The following is a 26,871-nucleotide window of genomic DNA, read 5'->3' as shown; positions in this document are numbered from 1 at the left end:
TGGGTGGGATGTCCTGCTGTCCCCTGCCTCCCCAGGGGTGACACAAGGAGTTGGGTGGGATGTCCTGTTGTCCCCTGCCTCCCCAGGGGTGACACAAGGAGTTGGGTGGGATGTCCTGTTGTCCCCTGACTCCCCAGGGGTGACACAAGGAGTTGGGTGGGATGTCCTGTTGTCCCCTGACTCCCCAGGGGTGACACAAGGAGTTCCTGTGGGATGTCCTGCTGTCCCCTGACTCCCCAGGGGTGACACAAGGAGTTCTTGTGGGATGTCCTGCTGTCCCCTGACTCCCCAGGGGTGACACAAGGAGTTCTTGTGGGATGTCCTGTTGTCCCCTGACTCCCCAGGGGTGACACAAGGAGTTCCTGTGGGATGTCCTGCTGTCCCCTGACTCCCCAGGGATGACACAAGGAGTTGGGTGGGATGTCCTGCTGTCCCCTCACTCCCCAGGGGTGACACAAGGAGTTTGGGTGGGATGTCCTGCTGTCCCCTGACTCCCCAGGGGTGACACAAGGAGTTCCTGTGGGATGTCCTGCTGTCCCCTGACTCCCCAGGGGTGACACAAGGAGTTCCTGTGGGATGTCCTGCTGTCCCCTGACTCCCCAGGGGTGACACAAGGAGTTCCTGTGGGATGTCCTGCTGTCCCCTGACTCCCCAGGGGTGACACAAGGAGTTGGGTGGGATGTCCTGCTGTCCCCTGACTCCCCAGGGGTGACACAAGGAGTTTGGGTGGGATGTCCTGCTGTCCCCTCACTCCCCAGGGGTGACACAAGGAGTTTGGGTGGGATGTCCTGCTGTCCCCTCACTCCCCAGGGGTGACACAAGGAGTTCCTGTGGGATGTCCTGCTGTCCCCTGACTCCCCAGGGATGACACAAGGAGTTCCTGTGGGATGTCCTCTTGTCCCCTGACTCCCCAGGGGTGACACAAGGAGTTTGGGTGGGATGTCCTGTTGTCCCCTGACTCCCCAGGGGTGACACAAGGAGTTGGGTGGGATGTCCTGCTGTCCCCTGACTCCCCAGGGATGACACAAGGAGTTGGGTGGGATGTCCTGCTGTCCCCTGACTCCCCAGGGGTGACACAAGGAGTTCCTGTGGGATGTCCTGCTGTCCCCTCACTCCCCAGGGGTGACACAAGGAGTTGGGTGGGATGTCCTGCTGTCCCCTGACTCCCCAGGGGTGACACAAGGAGTTCCTGTGGGATGTCCTGCTGTCCCCTGCCTCCCCAGGGGTGACACAAGGAGTTGTGTGGGATGTCCTGTTGTCCCCTCACTCCCCAGGGGTGACACAAGGAGTTCCTGTGGGATGTCCTGCTGTCCCCTGACTCCCCAGGGGTGACACAAGGAGTTCCTGTGGGATGTCCTGCTGTCCCCTCACTCCCCAGGGGTGACACAAGGAGTTGGGTGGGATGTCCTGCTGTCCCCTGACTCCCCAGGGGTGACACAAGGAGTTCCTGTGGGATGTCCTGCTGTCCCCTGACTCCCCAGGGGTGACACAAGGAGTTGGGTGGGATGTCCTGCTGTCCCCTGACTCCCCAGGGGTGACACAAGGAGTTGGGTGGGATGTCCTGCTGTCCCCTGACTCCCCAGGGGTGACACAAGGAGTTTGGGTGGGATGTCCTGCTGTCCCCTGACTCCCCAGGGGTGACACAAGGAGTTCCTGTGGGATGTCCTGCTGTCCCCTGACTCCCCAGGGGTGACACAAGGAGTTGGGTGGGATGTCCTGCTGTCCCCTCACTCCCCAGGGGTGACACAAGGAGTTGGGTGGGATGTCCTGCTGTCCCCTGACTCCCCAGGGGTGACACAAGGAGTTTGGGTGGGATGTCCTGCTGTCCCCTGACTCCCCAGGGGTGACACAAGGAGTTCCTGTGGGATGTCCTGCTGTCCCCTCACTCCCCAGGGATGGGATCCCAATCCCCCCATGGCAGCTGGATCCACACTGGGGAGCTGAGAGCGATTCCTGAGCTGCATCTCCCGGACTGGAGCAGCTGGGGTGGGGCTCACGGAGGGTGGAACATCTGGAGGATTTCCTGGGCTGCAACATCTGGATTCCACAGAATCCACAGAGGCCCTGGGCAACTCCAAGGACAGAAGAACAACATCTGGATTCCAGGGACAAAGGGAAGGAAAACCTGAGTTCCTGAGCAGCTCCAAGGGGAATTGGAGATCTCTGTGTGGATTCCAGGGATAAGGGGAAGGAAAACCTGAGTTCCTGAGCAGCTCCAAGGGGAATTGGAGATCTCTGTGTGGATTCCAGGGACAAGGGGAAGGAAAACCTGAGTTCCTGAGCAGCTCCAAGGGGAATTCAAGATCTCTGTGTGGATTCCAGGGATAAGGGGAAGGAAAACCTGAGTTCCTGAGTAGCTCCAAGGGGAATTGGAGATCTCTGTGTGGATTCCAGGGATAAGGGGAAGGAAAACCTGAGTTCCTGAGCAGCTCCAAGGGGAATTGGAGATCTCTGTGTGGATTCCAGGGACAAGGGGAAGGAAAACCTGAGCTCCTGAGCAGCTCCAAGGGGAATTCAAGATCTCTGTGTGGATTCCAGGGATAAGGAGAAGGAAAACCTGAGCTCCTGAGCAGCTCCAAGGGGAATTGGAGATCTCTGTGTGGATTCCAGGGATAAGGGGAAGGAAAACCTGAGTTCCTGAGCAGCTCCAAGGGGAATTTGAGATCTCTGTGTGGATTCCAGGGACAAGGGGAAGGAAAACCTGAGTTCCTGAGCAGCTCCAAGGGGAATTGGAGATCTCTGTGTGGATTCCAGGGACAAGGGGAAGGAGAACCTGAGTTCCTGAGCAGCTCCAAGGGGAATTCAAATTCTCTGTGTGGATTCCAGGGACAAGGGGAAGGAAAACCTGAGTTCCTACAGCAACAGGAATGGGGTTTGATGCAGGCTTGGGGGAAGTGCTTGGAGACTCACAGCCCCCAGAGTGACTCCAGAATGTTCCTGATTTCCCTGGATTCATTAGGGAAGGTGGTAATGGATCTTCCCACTGTGGTCAGAGTGGTCTGGGAGAGCTGAGGACACTGGGGAGGCTCCAGGTGGTGATTCCCACTGGAGCCCAGCCTGGAGCAGCTCCAGTCCCAGCCGTGGCACCGCTCCTGCCCTTCCACAGCTTCCCCTGGGATTTCCAGGATTTTCCAGGATTTCCTCTCTTTGCCACAGTGCAATCAGCCCTGGAGAGGGGCAGGCAGGCAAAGGCAGGTTTGGGGAAGTTTTATCCCTATGGAATGTGGCACAGACACCTGTCTGGAGAGGAAAACATTCCCAATGTGGCAAAGCAGGAACAAACACTTCCCTCCTGCCAGGACAGCGGGGGAAGGGGTGAGAACACCCCCAGGAGGATGGACACAGCTGGATCTGGGTGGAAAGGGCACTGGAACAGCTCCCCAGGGATGGGCAGGGCTGCAGAGCCCCGGGATGTCGGGACAACGCTTGGGCCAAGGATCCCAAGGATGTCCCAGTGGGAACCCAGCCTGGCACGGTCCTGCTCTCCCACATCACCATCCAGGGCAGGAAAAGCACAGCCAGGATCAGATCCTACAGATCCCATCCCACACAGCCCAGGAGAAGGAGAGGCTGTGCCCTCCCCTCACCTTCTGCTTCCCACCCAGCCACAGCCAGAGCCAGGCTGTTCCCAGGCACACAGGGTGCAGTTAGCAAAATTAGTGCATTTATCAAACTGAAATGGATCCAAATTAACTGCATTGATCAGAATTAATGCACTGATCAAAATTAACTGCATTGATCAGAATTAATGCATTGATCAGAATTAATGCATTTATCCAAATTAACTGCATTTATCCAAATTAACTGCATTTATCAGAATTAATGCATTGATGAAAATTAACTGCATTTATCAGAATAAATGCATTTATCCAGATTAACTGCATTTATCAGAATTAATGCATTTATCAGAATTAATGCATTGATCCAAATTAACTGCATTTATCAGAATTAATGCATTTATCAGAATTAATGCATTGATCCAAATTAACTGCATTTATCAGAATTAATGTATTGATCAAAATTAACTGCATTTATCAGAATAAATGCATTTATCCAGATTAACTGCATTTATCAGAATTAATGCATTGATCAGAATTAATGCATTGATCAGAATGAATGCATTTATCCAAATTAACTGCATTTATCCAAATTAACTGCATTTATCAGAATTAATGCATTTATCAGAATTAATGTATTTATCCAAATTAATTGCATTTATCAAAATTAACTGCATTTATCAGAATTAATGCATTTATCAGAATTAATGCATTGATCAGAATTAATGCATTTATCAGAATTAACTGCATTGATCAGAATTAACTGCATTGATCAGAATTAATGCATTGATCAAAATCAACTGCATTTATCAGAATTAATGCATTGATCAGAATTAATGCATTGATCAGAATTAATGCATTGATCAGAATGAATGCATTTATCCAAATTAACTGCATTTATCAAAATTAACAGCATTTATCAGAATTAATGCATTGATCCAAATTAACTGCATTTATCAGAATTAATGTATTGATCAAAATTAACTGCATTTATCAGAATAAATGCATTTATCCAGATTAACTGCATTTATCAGAATTAATGCGTTGATCAGAATTAATGCACTGATAAGAATTAATGCATTTATCCAGATTAACTGCATTTATCAGAATTAATGCATTGATCAAAATTAACTGTATTTATCAGAATTAATTCATTTATCAGAATTAATGCATTTATCAGAATTAATGCATTTACCAAAATTAACTGCATTTATCAGAATTAATGTATTGATCAAAATTAACTGTATTTATCAGAATTAATGCATTGATCAGAATTAATGCATTTATTCAAATCAACTGCATTTATCAGAATTAATGCATTTTTAACTGTATTTATCAGAATTAATGCATTTATTCAAATCAACTGCATTTATCAGAATTAATGCATTTATCAGAATTAATGCATTTATCAAAATCAACTGCATTTATCAGAATTAATGCATTTATCAGAATTAATGCATTTATCCAAATTTACTGCATTTAATAGAATTAATGCATTTATTCAAATCAACTGCATTTATCAGAATTAATGCAATTACCAGAATTAATGCATTTATCAGAATTAATGCATTTATCCAAATTAACTGTATTTATCAGAACTAATGCAATTATCAGAATTAATGCATTTATCAGAACTAATGCAATTATCAGAATTAATGCATTTATCCAAATTTACTGTATTTATCAGAATTAATGCATTTATCAGAATTAATGCAATTATCAGAATTAATGCATTGATCCAAATTAACTGTATTTATCAGAACTAATGCAATTATCAGAATTAATGCATTTATCAGAATTAATGCATTTATCAGAACTAATGCAATTATCAGAATTAATGCATTTATCAGAATTAATGCATTTATCAAAATCAACTGCATTTATCAGAACTAATGCATTGATCCAAATTAACTGTATTTATCAGAATTAATGCATTGATCAGAATTAATGCATTGATCAGAATTAATGCATTTATCCAAATTTACTGTATTTATCAGAATGAATGCATTTATCAGAATTAATGCAGCTCTCAGAAGGAGCTGCCTCCAACCAAAGAGACCCTGGGATAACTCTGCCCTAATTCCAGGGAATTCTGCAATCCCAGTGTTTCCCCAGCCCCCAGGAGCTGCTGCTGCCAGGGGTGACCCCAAACTGTCACCAGCCACGGCTGAAGGGACCCTCCTGCTCCTGACCCAGGTGCACAAACCCCGGGGCTGCTGACAAACACCAGGAAATCCGTGGAAAAGAATGAGGAAAAACCTTGGAATGTTAGAAGTGGGTGAAATCTCCACGGATGCAGCAGCTGCCCCGGGACTGAAGGCTGGATTGAGGATCCAATCCCTACAGACCTGCTCCAGCCTCTCCTGGTGCTTTCATCATTGATTATTGGTTTGACACCCAGGGGAAAACGAGAACCTGGGTTAGATCCTCCCCCCGTGGCTGCAGGGGATCCCAGGGGAGCCTCTGCTTCTCCAAGTGATCCCACCCGGACCCTGCCCTGGGCCTGGATCCCTCCTCAGGGACAGGGGTGACGCTGTGACACTGCAGTGACACAAAGGACAGGGACAGGGGTGACGCTGTGACACTGCAGTGACACAAAGGACAAGGACAGAGGTGATGCTGTGACACTGCAGTGACACAAAGGACAAGGACAGAGGTGATGCTGTGACACTGCAGTGACACAAAGGACAGGGACACACTGCAGTGACCCAAAGGACAGGGACAGAGGTGATGCTGTGACACTGCAGTGACACAAAGGACAGGGACAGAGGCTCCTGTGACACTGCAGTGACCCAAAGGACAGGGACAGAGGCTCCTGTGACACTGGAGTGACACAAAGGACAGGGACAGAGGTGATGCTGTGACACTGCAGTGACACAAAGGACAAGGACACACTGCAGTGACACAAAGGACAAGGACAGAGGCTCCTGTGACACTGCAGTGACCCAAAGGACAGGGACAGAGGCTCCTGTGACACTGCAGTGACCCAAAGGACAGGGACACACTGCAGTGACACAAAGGACAGGGACAGAGGCTCCTGTGACACTGCAGTGACCCAAAGGACAGGGACACACTGCAGTGACACAAAGGACAGGGACAGGGGTGATGCTGTGACACTGCAGTGACACAAAGGACAGGGACAGAGGTGATGCTGTGACACTGCAGTGACACAAAGGACAGGGACAGAGGCTGCTGTGACACTGCAGTGACCCGAAGGAGCCCTCACCACTCCCTGCAATAACCCTGTGCTAAATCCATCCCTCAGAGCCCTGTGCCACCCCCGGGGCAGGACCTGCTCTCCCAGGGGACACGGAGAGGGGACACTGGGAGCACACGGGGCCATCCCAGGGGCCATCCCTGGAGATCCCTTCCCACCCACCTGCTGCGAGCCGCCCTGTCCTTGCCGGGCTCCTGCGCCGTGCTTTCCGTGCCAGCCTTGGCCTTGTCGTCGTCGTCGTCGTCGCTGTCGGAGCTGCCCGAGGAGCTGCTGTCCAGGGCGCCCAGCGGCGCCTTGCGCGTCCCGCACGCGTTCCACGCACACGGAGCGGCAGCGCTGCCTGCGGGAGCAGCAGCCCAGGCTGGAACCTTGGGAACGCTCCCTGGAACGGCCCCGGGGGACCAGCAGGGCCCAACAGCCACCACGGGTGGTCTGGGAACCGTGGCCTGGCTGGGAAGGAGCCCAAAGCCCACCCGGTGCCACCATGGGTGGGGACAATTTCTGCTGTCCTGGAGTGCTCCAAGCCCACCCAGCCTGGCCTGGGACACCCCCAGGGATGAATGGAGTGTCCCTGTTGGTATCAGCTCCAACTCATCTCCATCCCTCCTGCCCTGTCCCAACAAACCCCGGGGGTTTCTGCCTGTGCTTCGTGCACCGATGCCGCAGGGAAGGCTCGGGGCTTGCCCTGCCCAGCTGCTCCCTGCAGAGCTGGAGCAGCCCCAGCGGGGCCCTGTGTCACTCACAGTTCTTGTCCTGGCCCTGTGCTGGGCTCCTGTCGCTGCCGCCGCTCTCGGGGTCCGCGGGGGAGCTGCAGCGAGGCCCGGACTCGGAGCTGGGGAGGGAAAAGCCCTGAGCACGGAGCCAGGATCAGCCCAGAGCCCCCCGAGGGCCCCCAGGAGCAGTCACCAGCCCTGCTCTTCCTCCCCCATCCATGTTCTGAACTTCTCCAAGCCTGATTTGCTGGTTTTGCACCCCAGGAGGACACAGGGAGCGGGGCTGTGTCCCAGCCCCAGGCAGGAGCTCTGGGAAGCAGCGGGAAGCACCACGGAGCCCCAACATTAAACAATGGAAGGGAAGAGGAAGAGGAAGGGATTACAGGCAGGCACACCACCAGAACGTACCCCAGATAGATATTCCCCGTTCCCAAGCCCCAGGGGAGCTGGAATTCCGTGGTTCTTACCAGCAGAAAGGCTGGAAGTCTGTGAACTTGGCCCAGCCCTTCTCCTCCGGGGCGCTGCTCTGTGGGGCGGCCGAGTCCCACACGCTGGAGCCCACGTCCATGGCCACGGGCGGCGCGGGGCTCGCGGGCTCGAACACGGCCGTCCAGCCAGCCCCTGCGGAGAGAACAGCCTGGGGTGCCAGCCTGGGACAGCTGGGGACACCTGGGGACAGCCCTGGGACAGCTGGGGACAGCTGGGGACACCTGGGGACAGCTGGGGACAGCCCTGGGACAGCCAGCCCCTGCGGAGAGAACAGCCTGGGGTGCCAGCCTGGAACAGCTGGGGACACCTGGGGACAGCCCTGGGACAGCCCAGGGACAGCTGGGGACAGCTGGGGACAGCTCAGGGACAGCCAGCCCCTGTGGAGAGAACAGCCTGGGGTGCCAGCCTGGGACAGCTGGGGACAGCCCAGGGACAGCTGGGGACAGCCCTGGGACAGCTGGGGACAGCCCTGGGACAGCCAGCCCCTGCGGAGAGAACAGCCTGGGGTGCCAGCCTGGGACAGCTGGGGACACCTGGGGACAGCCCTGGGACAGCCTGGGGTGCCAGCCTGGGACAGCTGGGGACACCTGGGGACAGCCCTGGGACAGCCAGCCCCTGTGGAGAGAACAGCCTAGGGTGCCAGCCTGGGACAGCTGGGGACACCTGGGGACAGCTGGGGACAGCCAGCCCCTGCGGAGGGGACAGCCCAGGGACAGCCCTGGGACAGCTGGGGACACCTGGGGACAGCCCTGGGACACCTGGGGACAGCCCTGGGACAGCTGGGGACAGCTGGGGACAGGCTGGGGACAGCCCCAGGACAGCTGGGGACAGCCCTGGGACAGCCAGCCCCTGTGGAGAGAACAGCCTGGGGTGCCAGCCTGGGACAGCTGGGGACAGCTGGGGACAGCTGGGGACAGTCCTGGGACAGCTGGGGACAGCTGGGGACAGCCCTGGGACAGCTGAGGACAGCCCTGGGACAGCCTGGGGACAGCCCAGAGACACTCCAGGGACAGCTCAGGGACACTCAGGACAGCCCAGGGACAGCTCAGGGACACTCAGGACAGCCCAGGGACAGCCCAGGGACAGCTCAGGGACAGCTCAGGGACACTCAGGACAGCCCGGGGACAGCTCAGGGACACTCAGGACAGCCCAGGGACACTCAGGACAGCTCAGGGACAGCTGGGGACAGCCCTGGGACAGCCCAGGGACAGCCCAGGGACAGCCCGGGGACAGCCCAGGGACAGCTCAGGGACAGCTCAGGGACAGCCCAGGGACACTCAGGACAGCCCAGGGACAGCACAGGGACAGCTCAGGGACACTCAGGACAGCCCGGGGACAGCCCAGGGACAGCTCAGGGACAGCTCAGGGACACTCAGGACAGCCCAGGGACAGCCCAGGGACACTCAGGACAGCCCAGGGACAGCTCAGGGACACTCAGGGACACTCAGGACAGCCCAGGGACAGCCCAGGGACAGCTCAGGGACACTCAGGACAGCCCAGGGACAGCTCAGGGACACTCAGGACAGCCCAGGGACAGCGGTTCCCAGCTCCAAGTCCCTCAGCTCCCTTCCGAAAGCTCCCATCTCCATCTCCAGTGGCTGGATTTTGGCAGTTTCAGGTAAGGAACTGATCAATGGATTCCAATATTTAAGATCCTAAAAATCACCGACTGCTTTTTAACAGTTCTGGACAATTCCTCCTCCAGAACCTCCTTCCACTTCGAGTCTCCCTCCCTGCTCCCAGTGCTACAAACCCCACCTTTGGAACTGCATTTTTCCTTTTCCCAGGGAACAGGGAGGACTGCAGAGCTCTGCAGGAACAGAGCCAGGCAGGAGAGCCCCCCAAAGCTGCATCCCCAAAATGATCCCAAATAGCAGCTGAGTGTCCAGGGGAGCTGGAGGAGCTGCTGAGCTCCAGGGATGTGCTGAGCTCCAGGGATGTGCTGAGCTCCAGGGATGTGCTGGGCTCCAGGGATGTGCTGGGCTCCAGGGATGTGCTGAGCTCCAGGGATCTGCTGAGCCCCAGGGATGTGCTGAGCTCCAGGGATGTGCTGAGCCCCAGGGATGTGCTGAGCCCCAGGGATGTGCTGAGCTCCGGGGATCCCCTGAGCTCCAGGGATCTGCTGAGCCCCAGGGATGTGCTGAGCTCCAGGGATGTGCTGAGCTCCAGGGATGTGCTGAGCCCCAGGGATGTTCTGGGCTCCAGGGATTTGCTGAGCTCCAGGGATCCCCTGAGCTCCAGGGATGTGCTGAGCTCCAGGGATCTGCTGAGCCCCAGGGATGTGCTGAGCTCCAGGGATGTGCTGAGCTCCAGGGATGTGCTGAGCTCCAGGGATGTGCTGAGCTCCAGGGATGTGCTGAGCCCCAGGGATGTTCTGGGCTCCAGGGATTTGCTGAGCTCCAGGGATCCCCTGAGCTCCAGGGATGTGCTGAGCCCCAGGGATCCCCTGAGCTCCAGGGATGTTCTGGGCTCCAGGGATGTTCTGGGCTCCAGGGATCCCCTGAGCTCCAGGGATGTTCTGGGCTCCAGGGATCCCCTGAGCTCCAGGGATGTGCTGGGCTCCAGGGATGTGCTGAGCTCCAGGGATGTGCTGTGGCTCTAGGGATCCCCTGAGCTCCAGGGATGTGCTGAGCTCCAGGGATGTGCTGAGCCCCAGGGATGTGCTGAGCCCCAGGGATCCCCTGAGCTCCAGGGATGTTCTGGGCTCCAGGGATCCCCTGAGCTCCAGGGATCCCCTGAGCTCCAGGGATGTTCTGGGCTCTAGGGATGTTCTGGGCTCTAGGGATGCTCTGGGCTCCAGGGATCCCCTGAGCTCCAGGGATGTGCTGAGCCCCAGGGATCCCCTGAGCTCCAGGGATGTGCTGAGCTCCAGGGATGTGCTGAGCCCCAGGGATGTGCTGAGCCCCAGGGATGTGCTGAGCCCCAGGGATCCCCTGAGCTCCAGGGATGTTCTGGGCTCCAGGGATCCCCTGAGCTCCAGGGATCCCCTGAGCTCCAGGGATCCCCTGAGCTCCAGGGATGTTCTGGGCTCTAGGGATGTTCTGGGCTCTAGGGATGCTCTGGGCTCCAGGGATCCCCTGAGCTCCAGGGATCCCCTGAGCTCCAGGGATGTGCTGAGCTCCAGGGATGTGCTGAGCTCCAGGGATGTTCTGGGCTCCAGGGATGTTCTGGGCTCCAGGGATCCCCTGAGCTCCAGGGATCCCCTGAGCTCCAGGGATGTGCTGAGCTCCAGGGATGTGCTGAGCCCCAGGGATCCCCTGAGCTCCAGGGATGTGCTGAGCTCCAGGGATGTGCTGTGGTTCTAGGGATCCCCTGAGCTCCAGGGATGTGCTGAGCCCCAGGGATCCCCTGAGCTCCAGGGATGTGCTGTTTTTCCAGGGATGTGCTGAGCCCCAGGGATGTTCTGGGCTCCAGGGATGTGCTGTTTTTCCAGGGATGTGCTGTGGCTCCAGGGATGCGTTCCCAAAGCCGGTACCTTGGGAGGAGCCCGACTCCTTCCTCTCCGGGGCGCTGCCCTTGTGCGGGGAGGGGGGCGGCCGCTGCTCCTCCTCCTCCTCCGAGTCCACGCTGCCGTCGTGGTCCCCGTTCTCCAGGTCACTCCTGGAGCTCTCCGACGTCTGCGACGCTCCAAACCTGAAGGGGAAGCGGGAATGAGCCACGCCCGCATGGCTCAGCTCCTCCTCCCTGTCCCGGGGGAAACAGCCCAGAGCCTTTCCCGGGCTTGTTTCTCCCAAAATATTTCCCCCAGTTGCTCGGGGCCATCGTGGGTGCTCAGAGGTTCCCCCAGCTTGCCCGGGGCTTTGGTGTCACAGCTCCCCGGAGGTGCAGGGCAGAGCCAGGGCTGGGGACAGCACAAACACAAAGCAGTGCCCAGCCAGGGGAGCCCAGGCTGCTGATGCTCGCCAGGGACACGGCCAGGTCTTGGATGTTTTCCCTGTCTCCTTTGATCACATCTCAGATTGGGAATGATGGAAATAACTTTATTTAATGAGTGGCTCTATCAAAGGGATGGGAAATGATTTCAAAGCCTGAGATGCCCCTGGGAGGCCTCTTGTTCTCACTTTTCTGATTTGAACATTCGGAGAATGTTCTGCCCACTCCCCTCAGGCTCACCTCCTCCTCCTCCTCCTCCTCCTCCTCTCCAAGGATGAGGGAAGGAGCAAATTCCAAGTGTTTAACACTAAGGGTGGGAGTTTTCAACGTGTCTGATGGAAGATTCATTAATTAGGTGTTCCCATTGTTAATGAATTCGCTTTAGCTGGATCTGTCTCCAGCTCAGGAGAACCCCCAGCACAAGTGGCAGGGAGATAAAACCCCACAGCCCCAAAATGACACAAAACCCAAGCAATTCCTCCTGGCCCGGGCTGCAATGTGCAGATTCCCAGCTCCAGGGGGAAAATCAGGGTTCTGCTTGCACCTTACCGTGTCCTGGACTTGACCTGGGTTGCGTAGGAGATCTCCTTCTCCTCCCAGATGTCCTCCTCCTCCTCGTTGTCGTCGAACTGCTGGATGCGCTCGTTGCAGCAGGCCTCGAACAGGGAGGCGTTGGGCTGCAGGACCACAGCAATCACTGCACACCTTCTCTGCACACACTGATTTATTAATCCCAGGCTCAGGGCTGAGCAAACCCAGCTCTGCTCAGGAGCTGGGATCACCCGGGATCACCACAGCCCTGCTGCTGCCTCGCTTTGGGGAATAAAGCAGGAAAGGCCAGGAACAGCCTGGAAATGTTGAGATCCAGGAGAAATCCATCTCTGCCTCTGCTTCCCTAATCTGAGTCTGGAAAGATGATCTAAAGCTGCAAGAGCTGGGAATGTTCCCCTGGAGAGGAGAAGGCTCCAGGGAGAGCTCAGAGCCCCTGCAGGGCCTGAAGGGGCTCCAGGAGAGCTGGGAATGTTCCCCTGGGGAGGAGAAGGCTCCAGGGAGAGCTCAGAGCCCCTGCAGGGCCTGAAGGGGCTCCAGGAGAGCTGGGAATGTTCCCCTGGAGAGGAGAAGGCTCCAGGGAGAGCTCAGAGCCCCTGCAGGGCCTGAAGGGGCTCCAGGAGAGCTGCAGAGGGACTGGGCCAGGGCTGCAGGGCCAGGAGCCAGGGAATGGCTCCCAGTGCCAGAGGACAGGGCTGGATGTTGGCAATTGGCAATTGGGAATTGCTGGCTGGGCTGGAATTGCCAGAGCAGCTGGGGCTGCCCCTGCATCCCTGGCAGTGGCCAAGGCCAGGCTGGAGCCTGGGGCTGGGAGCAGCCTGGGCCAGTGGGAGGTGTCCCTGCCATGGCAGGGGGGCACTGGGGGGCTCGGGGGTCCCTTCTATCCCAAACCATCCTGGGATTCCCCGATTCTAAGAACAGACTGGCACTGCAGGGAGGGAGGAAGATTCCCTCTGTGCCAGGGGTGCTGCCTCAGAGGGAACATTTCCTGCAGGAGCCCCTGAGGGTTCTCTCCAGCCCCCCTGCATTGGCCAAAGCCCCCCAGCCTTTGCTTTGCTCTCAGAACACAAGCAGGACTTTTCCAGAGGCACATTTATCCCAGCACAATCCCACGTCCCCACTCACGCTGTCGTCGTCGGCGTCGATGTTGAAGTTGATCTCGGCGATGCGGTCGAAGGGAGCGCTGGGAGGGAGGAGGAGGAGGAGGAAGAGCCTCAGGGACGGCCCCGAGGAGCTTCCCCAGGGGAGAGCAGCAGCCCCAGAGCCGCTCCTGGGCTGGGATCCCTGCACAGCCACTCCTGCCCCTGGCTCCCTGCGCTGAGGGAAGGGTCACTCCAGCCTGGAACATTCCCTGCCCAGGGCAGGGGGGCTCTGGAGGGGCTTCCTGGGGACAGCCGGGGGCTGTGCTGCCAGGGACAGGGACAGGAGGAGAGGGAACGGCCTCAGGCTGGGCCAGGACAGGCTCAGGCTGGGCCAGGACAGGCTCAGGCTGGGCCAGGACAGGCTCAGGGTGGGCCAGGACAGGCTCAGGATGGGCCAGGACAGGCTCAGGATGGGCCAGGACAGGCTCAGGGTGGGCAGCAGCAGGAATTTCCCCATGGAAAGGGGGTCAGGGCCTGGAAGTGCCCAGGGAGGTTTGCAGTGCCCATCCCTGGAGGTGCCCAGGGAATTCCTGGAGGTGGCACTCAGGGGACAAGGTGGGCATCGGGCACAGCTGGGGCTCCATGGGCTGGGAGGACTTTTCCAACCCCAGGGACTTTGGGATTTTGGGAATCTCAGTGCAGCAGGGGCTCAAAGCCCGAGGTGTGGCTGCACTGTGAATATCCCAGGATGTGACTATCCCAGGATGACCCAATTCCCAGTCCATCCCAGAGGAGCCCCTGGAAGGAACAGCAGAGGGAGCTGCAGGCCCAGAAATTCCCAATTCCCGGAGTTTGGGTGCAGGAAGAGTTCACTCCCCCCACTCATGCATCTGCAGCTTTGCCAGGGTTTTTTCTTTGCAAGACTCTCCAGCTGAATCCTGCTGCAGTCCCAGGGACACTGAACCATGACTGGTACCCCTGAAATATTCCAGCTCACTTCCAGCCCAGTGTCCAACAGCTGGAAACAGCTGGCAGTGAGCACCACTCCCACCATATTCCAGGTTTTGCAGGACATTCTTCTTTTCCAACCACAAACAGAGCCACAACATCCCAGGCACTGACTTTTTCCAGCTCCATTCTGCACCAGGCTCAAAGCTCCTGGGCAGCTCCTCAGGGATTTAACTCCTCCCTGTCCCTCACTCACAAGGGGCTGTGTTTGACAGCAGTGAAAAGTTTATTTTATTTTATTTTATTTTATTTTATTTTATTTTATTTTATTTTATTTTATTTTATTTTATTTTATTTTTTAATTTTTATTTTATTATTTTATTTTATTCTATTTTATTATTTTAGTTTATTTTAATTTTATTATTTTAGTTTATTTTATTATTTTAGTTTATTTATTTTATTTTATTTTTTAGTTTATTTTTATTTTATTATTTTAGGGTTTTTTATTTTATTTTATTATTTTAGTTTATTTATTTTTTTAGTTTATTTTTATTTTATTCTAGTTTAGTTTATTATTTTAGTTTATTTAGTTTATTCTATTTTATTTTATTTTATTTTATTTTAGTTTATTTTAGTTTATTAATTTTTATTTTATTTTATTTTATTTTATTTTATTATTTTAGTTTATTTTTATTTTTATTTTATTTTTTTATTTTATTTTATTTTAGTTTAGTTTAGTATTTTAGTTTATCTATTTTAGTTTATTCTATTCTATTTTATTTTAGTTTAGTTTATTTTAGTTTATTATATTTTATTTTATTTTTTAGCTTTATTTTATTACTTTGTTTTATTTTATTTTATTTTATTTTATTTTATTTTATTTTATTTTATTTTATTTTATTATTTTTACTTATTTATTTATTTATTTATTTATTATGTGTGGAACTGAATAATTTCTGTTCAATTCAACTCTGACTCTCTTCTAGAACTTTCTTTGCCTTATCAAGTTTCTGATGTCTCTGAGGCCCAGGAAAAACCCCTGGATGGGAAGGGCAGAGGTGCTGCCTTGGATCCCAAGGAATTCCTGGGATGGAGAAAATCCCAGGAGCACTGGGATCCCCTGGGGCACTGCTCTGTCCATAACTGTCCATAACTGGTCCCATAACTGGACCCATAACTGCTCTGTCCATAACTGCTCTGTCCATAACTGTCCATAACTGGTCCCACAACTGCTCCCATAACTGCTCTGTCCATAACTCTCTGTCCATAACTGTCCATAACTGTCCATAACTGGTCCCATAACTGGACCCATAACTGCTCTGTCCATAACTGCTCTGTCCATAACTGTCCATAACTGTCCATAACTGGTCCCATAACTGGACCCATAACTGCTCTGTCCATAACTGCTCTGTCCATAACTGTCCATAACTGCTCTGTCCATAACTGTCCATAACTGGTCCCATAACTGCTCTGTCCATAACTGCTCTGTCCATAACTGTCCATAACTGCTCTGTCCATAACTGTCCATAACTGGTCCCATAACTGCTCTGTCCATAACTGCTCTGTCCATAACTGCTCTGTCCATAACTGCTCTGTCCATAACTGTCCATAACTGGTCCCATAACTGGACCCATAACTGCTCTGTCCATAACTGTCCATAACTGGACCCATAACTGCTCTGTCCATAACTGCTCTGTCCATAACTGGTCCCATAACTGCTCTGTCCATAACTGTCCATAACTGGTCCCATAACTGGACCCATAACTGCTCTGTCCAAAACTGCTCTGTCTATAACTGCTCTGTCCAAAACTGCTCTGTCCATAACTGTCCATAACTGGTCCCATAACTGCTCTGTCCATAACTGGTCCCATAACTGCTCTGTCCATAACTGTCCATAACTGTCCATAACTGGACCCATAACTGCTCTGTCCATAACTGCTCTGTCCATAACTGGACCCATAACTGGACCCATAACTGGACCCATAACTGCTCTGTCCATAACTGCTCTGTCCAAAACTGCTCTGTCCATAACTGTCCATAACTGCTCCCATAACTGCTCTGTCCATAACTGCTCTGTCCATAACTGGACCCATAACTGGACCCATAACTGCTCTGTCCATAACTGCTCTGTCCATAACTGCTCTGTCCATAACTGGTCTCATAACTGCTCCCATAACTGCTCTGTCCATAACTGTCCATAACTGGTCCCATAACTGGTCCCATAACTGGACCCATAACTGCTCTGTCCATAATTGGTCCCATAACTGCTTTGTCCATAACTGCTCTGTCCATAACTCTCTGTCCATAACTGCTCCCATAACTGCTCCCATAACTGCTCCCATAACTGCTCTGTCCATAACTGCTCTGTCCATAACTCTCTGTCCATAACTGCTCCCACAACTGCTCCCATAACTGGACCCATAACTGCTCCCATAACCGTGGCAGTGGGATAATCCCAGTGCCAGGTGCATCTCCAAGGAGAGAGGATGAGCTGCAGCTTCAATGGGATTACAGGAATCCTGTAAAAGCAGTGAATTCCGAGCTTTCAGCAAGCTGTGTAACACTGAACCCCTTTTCCTGTCTCCCTGAACTGCTCCTGAGTATCCCTGCTCCCTTCCTCAGGAGCTGCATTCCCATGGGACCACCCTTCACTTCTCATCCCAACAGGGAATCAATTCCTTGGAACACATCTGTTTAACTGCCCAGAGTTTGTTCTCAGGCTTTGCCTTTAGACTCATTCCAAACCAGGCCTGGACAACAGTTGCCTGCTTTATTTCAAATATCCCTCTTTAAAATGAGAGAGTTTCTTGCTGCTCCACCTGGCTCAGAGCTCGGGCTGTGCTCCAGGAAAACAAGGAGCTGTTTCCAACCTGAGGAGGGACAAGGAGGCTCATGTGTAAACCTGGAGCAGAGGGAGGGGGGATGCAAAGAGCCGGAAACCAAACACCCCCAGACCCATTTGGTGTCACCAAACACCCCCAGACCCATTTGGTGTCACCAAACACCTCCAGACTCATTTGGTGTCACCAAACACCCCCAGACTCGCTTGGTGTCACCAAACACCCCCAGACTCACCTGGTGTCACCAAACACCCCCAGACTCATTTGGTGTCACCAAACACCTCCAGACCCATTTGGTGTCACCAAACACCCCCAGACTCGCTTGGTGTCACCAAACACCCCCAGACTCATTTGGTGTCACCAAACACCCCCAGACTCATTTGGTGCTGTCACCAAACACCTCCAGACTCATTTGGTGTCACCAAACACCCCCAGACTCACTTGGTGTCACCAAACACCCCCAGACTCACCTGGTGTCACCAAACACCCCCAGACTCATTTGGTGTCACCAAACACCCCCAGACTCACTTTTTGGTGTCACCAAAGCCCCCAGACTCATTTGGTGCTGTCACCAAACACCCCCAGACTCACTTTCTGGTGTCACCAAAGCCCCCAGACTCATTTGGTGTCACCAAACACCCCCAGACTCACTTTCTGGTGTCACCAAAGCCCCCAGACTCACTTGATGTTGTCATCCTGGTCAGCAAACTCCTCGTCGTTGAAGCCGAACTGATCCGCGAAATTTGCCGTCATCTGCTGGATCTGGTACTCGGAGAAGGCCTGGGAAGGGATCCCAGAAATCCATCATTAGGGTGTCCAGAGACAGAATCCCAGAACCAGTGGGGCTGTGAGGAAACAGCTCCCCCAGGAAAGCGCTGAATTCCCAGGGAAGCGTGTGAAATCCTCACCCCGACCTTGGCAGGGCAGGGTCCCGCAGAGCTCTGGGATTCCCGCCCCGATCCCTCCCCAGCTGCTCCCGGGAGGATCCCAGCCCTGGGAAATCCCAGAGGAGCTGGAGACACGGGGCAGAGCTGGGGAAGCTGCTCCACAGCAGGATGGACTGAGGAGAACCGCAGCAGGAATAGCGAGGATGTTCCCAACTCACCTGCTGGAGAGTGAGCTCGTTGGGAAAAGCGCTTTCAATGTCCTCATCCTCGCTGGAGGAGTGCAGGTGGTGGGTGCTCACCTGGGAAAGCACAAACCAGTCAGGGGACCTGGGAAAGCTGGAAAAGCTCCCACGTTCCAATTCCACCACAGCCCAAAGCCCTGCCCAGGCAGGAGCTGCCCCGAGGAACCCCAGGGAGCAGCTCAGCACCACGGATCAGCTCTGCTGAAGGACCATTATGGAATAGGTTTATGGGAATGATTTCTACACTGCCTTGAAGCGTTCTTCAGCAAAACAAGGCAAAAGGAAAACCAGAAGTATCCCTTTCTTCTCTTAGGGGAAGCCCAGCAGGCACTGCAGTGACCAGCTCACCAAATCCACCGTGTTCCTCCGGTTCGTCTCCGTCAGCGTCTCCTCCACAAAACTCTCCCACCTGCCCCTGCAGTCCTCAGGCAGCTCTGCAACGAGAGGAACACAGGAACCATGGCATTCGGGTGCTCTCAGCTCCCTGGGGACTCACCTGGCCCAAGGACTCTCAGCTTCTCTCACCCTGCTGGGAACAACCACCCTGAGCGGGGCTCCAGGTGTGCCTGGGTCTTCCCTTTTCTCCCGGGACTGGGGGGCCCTTCCTTCCCTTCCCTCCTATCCCTGCCTTCCCACCCTTCCCTCTCCCTTCCCTCCCATCCCTGCCTTCCCTCTCCCTTCCTTCCCTTCCCTCCCATCCCTGCCTTCCCTCTCCCTTCCCTCCCATCCCTGCCTTCCCTCTCCCTTCCCTCCACCTTCCCTCCCATCCCTGCCTTCCCTCCCATCCCTGCCTTCCCTCCCTTCCCTCTCCCTTCCCTCCCATCCCTCCCTTCCCTCCCATCCCTGCCTTCCCTCTCCCTTCCCTCCCATCCCTGCCTTCCCTCTCCCTTCCCTCCACCTTGCCTCCCATTCCTGCCATCCCTGCCATCCCTCCCATCCCTCCCTTCCCTCCCATCCCTCCCTTCCCTCTCCCATCCCTCCACCTTCCCTCCCATCCCTGCCTTCCCTCCCTTCCCTCCCATCCCTCCCTCCCATCCATCCCTTCCCTCTCCCATCCCTCCCTTCCCTCCCATCCCTCCCTCCCATCCCTCCCTTCCCTCTCCCATCCCTCCACCCTCCCTCCCATCCCTCCCATCCCTCCCTCCCATCCCTCCCTTCCCTCTCCCATCCCTCCACCTTCCCTCCCTTCCCTCTCCCATCCCTCCCTTCCCTCTCCCATCCCTCCCATCCCTCCCTCCCATCCCTCCCTTCCCTCTCCCATCCCTCCCTTCCCTTTCCCATCCCTCCCATCCCTCCCTCCCATCCCTCCCTTCCCTCCCATCCCTCCCTTCCCTCTCCCATCCCTCCCATCCCTCCCATCCCAGCACACCGGGGAGCCCCAAGGGGAGCAGAAGCTCAGGGTGGAGGAAAGGAAACGGAGAAAAGAGAGGATTGTGCCCTCAGATCGTCACTGCCCGGCAGGGGCGGAGCAGAGGGGATGGACAATGTGGAAAATGGAAAATCTTCCTTCCTCCCACCCAAACCCACCGGGAAAACCAGTTCTCCCAGTGGATCCAGTGAGGATGGACACAGCCTGGGAACATCCCTGATGAGCTCCTGTGGCTGCTGGGGACATTTAACCCCGAGTCTCCTTCCTCAGAGGTGTCACGGAGTCATGGAATGGTTGGGTGGGAAGGGACCCCAGGCCCCCCCAGTGCCCCCCACCACGGCAGGGACACCTCCCAGTGCCCAATCCCAACCCCACTGTGAAAACCCAGAGCAGCCAGACGGGGTCTCACCATGCTTTCAGTGACGGCATTTCCCTGGGAAATACCTGCAGGGAGTCCTTCCAGGAGCTCCCAAGGGGTTTTTTTCCCTGGAGAGCCGTGAGGGGGAGCTGGAGGAAGAGGAGGAAGAGGAGGAGGAGGAGCAGGCGGTACCTTTGATGAAGTCACTGATCTGGGCCTGCATGGGTCCCTTCTCCATGTTGTGCACCACGGCGTTGGCGATGCGGGTCAGGTGCCCCATGTTCCCTCTCCTCCTGCCGCCCTCCGCCCTGGAACAGAGATCGGGGATACCCTCGGGCTGGGGTACCCTCGGATACCCTCGGGCTGGGGTACCCTCAGAGCAGGGATACCCTCGGGCTGGGGTACCCTCGGGATACCCTCGGGCTGGGGTACCCTCGGATACCCTCGGGCTGGGGTACCCTCGGGATACCCTCGGGCTGGGGTACCCTCGGGATACCCTCGGGCTGGGGTACCCTCAGAGCAGGGATACCCTCGGGCTGGGGTACCCTCGGGATACCCTCGGGCTGGGGTACCCTCGGATACCCTCGGGCTGGGGTACCCTCGGATACCCTCAGAGCAGGGATACATCAGAGCAAGGATACCCTCGGAGCAGGGATACCCTCGGAGCAGGGATACCCTCAGATACCCTCGGGCTGGGGTACCCTCGGATACCCTTGGGCTGGGGTACCCTCGGAGCAGGGATACATCAGAGCAAGGATACCCTCAGAGCCGGGGTACCCTCGGAGCAGGGATACCCTCGGAGCCGGGGTAACCTCGGGATACCCTCGGAGCCGGGGTACCCTCGGATACCCTTGGGCTGGGGTACCCTCGGATACCCTCGGGCTGGGGTATCCTCGGGATACCCTCGGGCTGGGGTACCCTCGGATACCCTCGGAGCAGGGATACCCTCGGAGCAGGGATACCCTTGGAGCAGGGATACCCTCGGATACCCTCGGAGCTAGGGTACCCTCGGATACCTTCGGAGCAGGGATACCCTCGGGATACCCTCAGAGCTGGGGTACCCTCGGATACCCTCGGAGCAGGGATACCCTCGGAGCAGGGATACCCTTGGAGCAGGGATACCCTCGGGATACCCTCAGAGCTGGGGTACCCTCGGGATACCCTCGGAGCAGGGGTACCCTCAGAGCAGGGACACACTCGGAGCAGGGATACCCTTGGAGCAGGGATGGGAAACTCTCGGAGTCCTAGGAATTGCCCCAGCATTCCAGCCCCAATGGCCACAGAATTCCAGCTCCAATGGCCACAGAATTCCTGCCCCAATGCCCACGGAATTCCAGCCCCAATGGCCACAGAATTCCAGCCCCAATGCCCACGGAATTCCAGCCCCAATGCCCACGGAATTCCAGCTCCAATGCCCATGGAATTCCTGCCCCAATGCCCACAGAATTCCAGCTCCAATGCCCATGGAATTCCAGCCCCAATGCCCACAGAATTCCAGCCCCAATGGGCACAGAATTCCAGCTCCAATGCCCACGGAATTCCAGCTCCAATGCCCACAGAATTCCAGCCCCAATGGGCACAGAATTCCAGCCCCAATGCCCATGGAATTCCAGCTCCAATGGCCATGGAATTCCAGCCCCAATGGCCACAGAATTCCTGCCCCAATGCCCATGGAATTCCAGCTCCAATGCCCATGGAATTCCAGCCCCAATGGCCACAGAATTCCAGCCCCAATGCCCACAGAATTCCTGCCCCAATGGCCACAGAATTCCTGCCCCAATGCCCACAGAATTCCAGCCCCAATGCCCACGGAATTCCAGCTCCAATGCCCACGGAATTCCAGCTCCAATGCCCATGGAATTCCAGCCCCAATGCCCATGGAATTCCAGCCCCAATGGCCATGGAATTCCAGCCCCAATGGCCACAGAATTCCTGCCCCAGTGGCCACAGAATTCCAGCCCCAATGCCCACAGAATTCCAGCCCCAATGGCCACAGAATTCCAGCCCCAATGCCCATGGAATTCCAGCCCCAATGGCCACAGAATTCCAGCCCCAATGCCCATAGAATTCCTGCCCCAATGCCCACAGAATTCCAGCTCCAATGGCCATGGAATTCCAGCCCCAATGGCCACAGAATTCCAGCCCCAATGCCCACGGAATTCCAGCTCCAATGGCCATGGAATTCCAGCCCCAATGGCCACAGAATTCCAGCCCCAATGCCCACGGAAATCCAGCCCCAATGCCCACAGAATTCCAGCCCCAATGGCCACAGAATTCCAGCCCCAATGGCCACAGAATTCCTGCCCCAATGCCCACGGAATTCCAGCTCCAATGCCCATGGAATTCCAGCCCCAATGGCTGCAGAATTCCAGCTCCAATGGCCACGGAATTCCAGCCCCAATGCCCATGGAATTCCAGCTCCAATGCCCATGGAATTCCAGCTCCAATGGCCACAGAATTCCAGCCCCAATGCCCACAGAATTCCAGCCCCAATGCCCACAGAATTCCAGCCCCAATGCCCATGGAATTCCAGCCCCAATGCCCACAGAATTCCAGCCCCAATGCCCATGGAATTCCAGCCCCAATGCCCATGGAATTCCAGCCCAAATGCCCATGGAATTCCTGCCCCAATGCCCACAGAATTCCAGCTCCAATGGCCACGGAATTCCAGCCCCAATGCCCATGGAATTCCAGCCCCAGTGGCCATGGAATTCCAGCCCCAATGCCCACAGAATTCCAGCTCCAATGCCCATGGAATTCCAGCCCCAATGGGCACGGAATTCCTGCCCCAATGGCCATGGAATTCCAGCTCCAATGGCCACAGAATTCCAGCCCCAATGGCCATGGAATTCCAGCCCCAATGCCCATGGAATTCCAGCTCCAATGCCCATGGAATTCCAGCCCCAATGCCCATGGAATTCCAGCTCCAATGCCCACAGAATTCCAGCCCCAATGCCCACAGAATTCCAGCCCCAATGGCCACAGAATTCCAGCCCCAATGGCCATGGAATTCCAGCCCCAATGCCCACAGAATTCCAGCCCCAATGCCCATGGAATTCCAGCCCCAATGGCCACGGAATTCCAGCTCCAATGCCCACAGAATTCCAGCCCCAATGCCCATGGAATTCCAGCCCCAATGCCCATGGAATTCCAGCCCCAATGGCCATGGAATTCCAGCCCCAATGCCCATGGAATTCCAGCTCCAATGCCCACGGAATTCCAGCTCCAATGCCCATGGAATTCCAGCTCCAATGCCCACGGAATTCCAGCTCCGGGGTGGGGCTGGGACTGCAGCAGTGACTCCCCCAGGAGAGAAAACATTCCCATCCCACCATGGGATAAAACCAGGTCCCAACAGCGAGCCCGAGCAGCTGGAATTCTGTGGCGAGTGAAGCTGTGCACAATCCCAGCTCAGGGAATCCTGGAATTGGGATAGAAGGGACCCCCAGAGCCCCCCCAGAGCCCCCCTGTTCCAGCCTGGCCTTGGCATCCATCTGCCACTGACAGCAGCCAACAAAACCCCACCTTCCCAAAGCCCCAGCTGAGATTATTCCTCTGCTTGAATCCCCATTTTTTCCCTTCCAATCAGATTTTTCCCAGTGTGGAAAAGTGGAACTCTCTGCTGGGAAATTGGGATGAGCTCTGGCTCCTTCTGGTTTCATCAGGAAAAATCCCAAGCAGCACCCAGGGATATTTTTGGTGCCCAGGGATATTTTTGATCCTACAGATCTAGGCAAGGAAATGCCCAGCAAAATTCCTTATGTGGATGAGGGGCTGTAAAAAGGACCAAAATCCCAAAAAAAACCAAATTAAACCAACCAAAAAAAAAAAAATGTAATTCAGACCTCAAGCCTCCAATTCTGGCCTAAACCATGGCAGTGAAGCCAGCAGGAGCTCAAAATAAAGAGTGAGGACCAAACACTGAGCTGGGCGTGGAAACTGAAGCCTGCAGAAGATTTCCACTTTGATTTCTTAGTTTTTTAAAAAATATTTAGTTCTTATCAGCCCAATCAGCACAAAATCCAAAGGTTTATAAAGCTAAAATAGGAAATCTGAGGCAGAAATGCTTGGCCACCCCAACTTAAAGCAGTTTTCTTCTCCAGGGAGAATAGAATGATGCATTTAAAACAAAACAGAACGAAAAAAGAGAATGAAAGAAGTGAATATTCCATGGGATTCCCTGAGAAAGCAGGAAAGCAGCAGATTGAGGTGTTGGGATGAGGTGTTGGGAACATCCCTAAATCCCATCACGCCTTCAAATCCTGTTTGTTTGGGAATTTGGCTTGTCAGCATGCAAACCAGCCCAGCTCCAAACCCCAACCAAAAGCCAAGTCTGTTTGGACACCACTAAACTGGGAATTCTCTGAGAACATTATCCCAAATCTGCAGCAATTCCTTACTGGATTTTGTCATTGGCTTCCCAGGCGTCCAATATCCTCTGCACCAGGCAGCACTTCTGGAACAGCTGTGGGGAAAAGGGAGAACGTTGGGGATTTTCCAGAGGAGAAATGTGCATGCTCCTGTTCCTCCTGTTCAGGAATAAACTGTCTTTATTCCTTTTAAGTCTTAAGCCTGTTTTGCTCTTGTTCTAATCCGTATCTCACAACAAGAAATAAGTAGGTTTTTAGTTACTGGTTTAAAACCACGACACTCCCCTCATTCCTCCCCAGGAGATCAAATCTCAGCCCTGCCCCAGGAGCCCCAGCTCCTTCCCAAGGATCCCAGCAGATCCCAGCAGATCCCAGCAGATCCCAGCAGCAGGAATTAAAGGAATTAAAGGAATTAATTAAAGGAATTAAAGCCCTGCCAGGCACCACTCCGAGGCCTGGCCACTAACAGCTGGAATGTTCTTGGCTGGGTTTTTTTTTTTTTTCCAAAATTTATAGTAATTTTTACTAAAAAAAAAATGGAATTTGAAATTTAGGAATAAATGGGGATCATTTTAATAAATAGCAAGGGATTCACAGGGCCATTAAATGAGGGAATGTTTTAATGGGATATCTCAAATAAAGGCACAAAAGCGAGCACAGCTCCACGAGAACCACCCCAAATGATAATAAATAGTAATAAATCCCACTAAATATAGGTAATAAATAATAATAAATTATAATAAAGCTCATAAAAATTGGTAATAAATAATGAAATTCACTAAAAAATGGCAATAAATTATAACAAAACCCACTGAAAATTACATATAAAAATAAGTAAAAATAAGTAACAACAAATTCAAACTGAGCCAAGTGCCTGCTCTGCAACAGCCCAGCCCAGAGACCCCTGGAGACCCCAGCCCAGAGACCCCTGGAGACCCCAGCCCAGAGACCCCTGGAGACCCCAGCCCCATCTCAGGGACTCCTGGTGACCCCAGCCCAGAGACCCCTGGAGATCCCAGCTCAGAGACCCCTGGAGACCCCAGCCCAGCCCAGCTCTCACGTGGGTGACCCCAGCTCCATCCTCAGGGACCCCTGGTGACCCCAGCCCCATCTCAGGGATCCCTGGAGACCCCAGACCCATCTCAGGGATCCCCTGGTGACCCCAGCCCCATCTCAGGGATTTCTGGAGACCCCAGCCTTATCTCAAGGATCCCTGGAGACCCCAGTCCCATCTCAGGGACCCCTGGTGACCCCAGCCCAGCCCAGCTCTCACGTGAGTGACCCCAGCCCCATCTCAGGATCCCTGGGGACCCCAGCCCAGAGACCCCTGGAGACCCCAGCCCCATCTCAGGGATCCCTGGTGACCCCAGCCCCATCTCAGGGATCCCTGGTGACCCCAGCCCATCCCAGAGACCCCTGGTGACCCCAGCCCCATCTCAGGGACCCCTGGTGACCCCAGCCCAGAGATCCCTGGTGACCCCAGCCCAGCCCAGCTCTCACGTGGGTGACCCCAGCCCCATCCTCAGGGATCCCTGGTGACCCCAGCCCAGCCCAGAGACCCCTGGAGACCCCAGCCCCATCTCAGAGAGCCCTGGTGACCCCATCCCAGGGACCCCTGGTGACCCCAGCCCAGCCCAGAGAGCCCTGGTGACCCCAGCCCAGCTCTCACGTGGGTGACCCCAGCCCCATCCCAGGGACCCCTGGTGACCCCAGCCCCATCTCAGGGATCCCTGGGGACCCCAGCCCAGCCCAGCTCTCACGTGGGTGACCCCAGCTCCATCCTCAGGGATCCCTGGTGACCCCAGCCCCATCCCAGGGACCCCTGGTGACCCCAGACCCAGCCCAGAGAGCCCTGGTGACCCCAGCCCAGCCCAGAGATCCCTGGTGACCCCAGCCCAGCTCTCACGTGGGTGACCCCAGCTCCATCCTCAGGGACCCCTGGTGACCCCAGCCCAGCCCAGAGAGCCCTGGTGACCCCAGCCCAGCTCTCACGTGGGTGACCATGACGTTCTCGGTGGCTCCGGCCGGGGGCTCTGAGGGCTCCGTGGGCTCCGTGGGCTCCGCTGGCTCCGGGGCCGCGTTCCCGCTCGGAGCTTCCTCTTTGCTGCCCGGCTCCCCCGGGCTGGGCTTCCCCTCGTGCACAGAGTGGGACAGGATGGCTGCTATGGACAGCTCCACTTGGAAATGCAAAAAGTTATTCCACGTGTATTTAAAAAATAAATCCTGGAGGAGAAATGAGAGATGGAAGAGTTTACTCGGGATAAATCTTCCTGGTTTTAATGATCAGTGACATCAGGGATCTTTAAGGATCCTCCCAACTCAACCCATGCCAGGATTCTGGGACTCTGGGATATTAAATTGTTGCCCAAGTTGTTGT

General features: G+C 54.6%; 1 protein-coding gene across 2 annotated transcripts in view; it reads right to left on the bottom strand.

Moving 5' to 3' along the window:
• Nucleotides 1-26,871, bottom strand: part of PPP6R2 (protein phosphatase 6 regulatory subunit 2) — an 85,724-nt gene that overhangs the window by 5,642 nt on the left and 53,211 nt on the right. For both annotated transcript variants that reach the window (XM_086886223.1, XM_086886224.1), the window contains exons 11-22: nucleotides 26,487-26,717; nucleotides 24,525-24,589; nucleotides 20,317-20,432; nucleotides 18,746-18,831; nucleotides 18,374-18,454; nucleotides 17,951-18,048; nucleotides 13,524-13,581; nucleotides 12,399-12,526; nucleotides 11,452-11,609; nucleotides 7,955-8,108; nucleotides 7,518-7,606; nucleotides 6,937-7,114 (exon numbers count right to left, since the gene is read on the bottom strand). In XM_086886223.1, the coding sequence (XP_086742349.1) occupies nucleotides 6,937-7,114; nucleotides 7,518-7,606; nucleotides 7,955-8,108; nucleotides 11,452-11,609; nucleotides 12,399-12,526; nucleotides 13,524-13,581; nucleotides 17,951-18,048; nucleotides 18,374-18,454; nucleotides 18,746-18,831; nucleotides 20,317-20,432; nucleotides 24,525-24,589; nucleotides 26,487-26,717 (1,442 nt within the window). The remainder of the gene's footprint in view (nucleotides 1-6,936; nucleotides 7,115-7,517; nucleotides 7,607-7,954; nucleotides 8,109-11,451; nucleotides 11,610-12,398; nucleotides 12,527-13,523; nucleotides 13,582-17,950; nucleotides 18,049-18,373; nucleotides 18,455-18,745; nucleotides 18,832-20,316; nucleotides 20,433-24,524; nucleotides 24,590-26,486; nucleotides 26,718-26,871) is intronic.

The sequence above is a fragment of the Cyanistes caeruleus genome, chromosome 4 (genome assembly GCF_971803275.1).
Source record: "Cyanistes caeruleus chromosome 4, bCyaCae1.hap1.1, whole genome shotgun sequence".
NCBI lineage: Eukaryota > Metazoa > Chordata > Aves > Passeriformes > Paridae > Cyanistes > Cyanistes caeruleus.
Note: the sequence above shows the minus strand (reverse complement) of the source record. Positions and strands in the feature narration are given on the sequence as shown.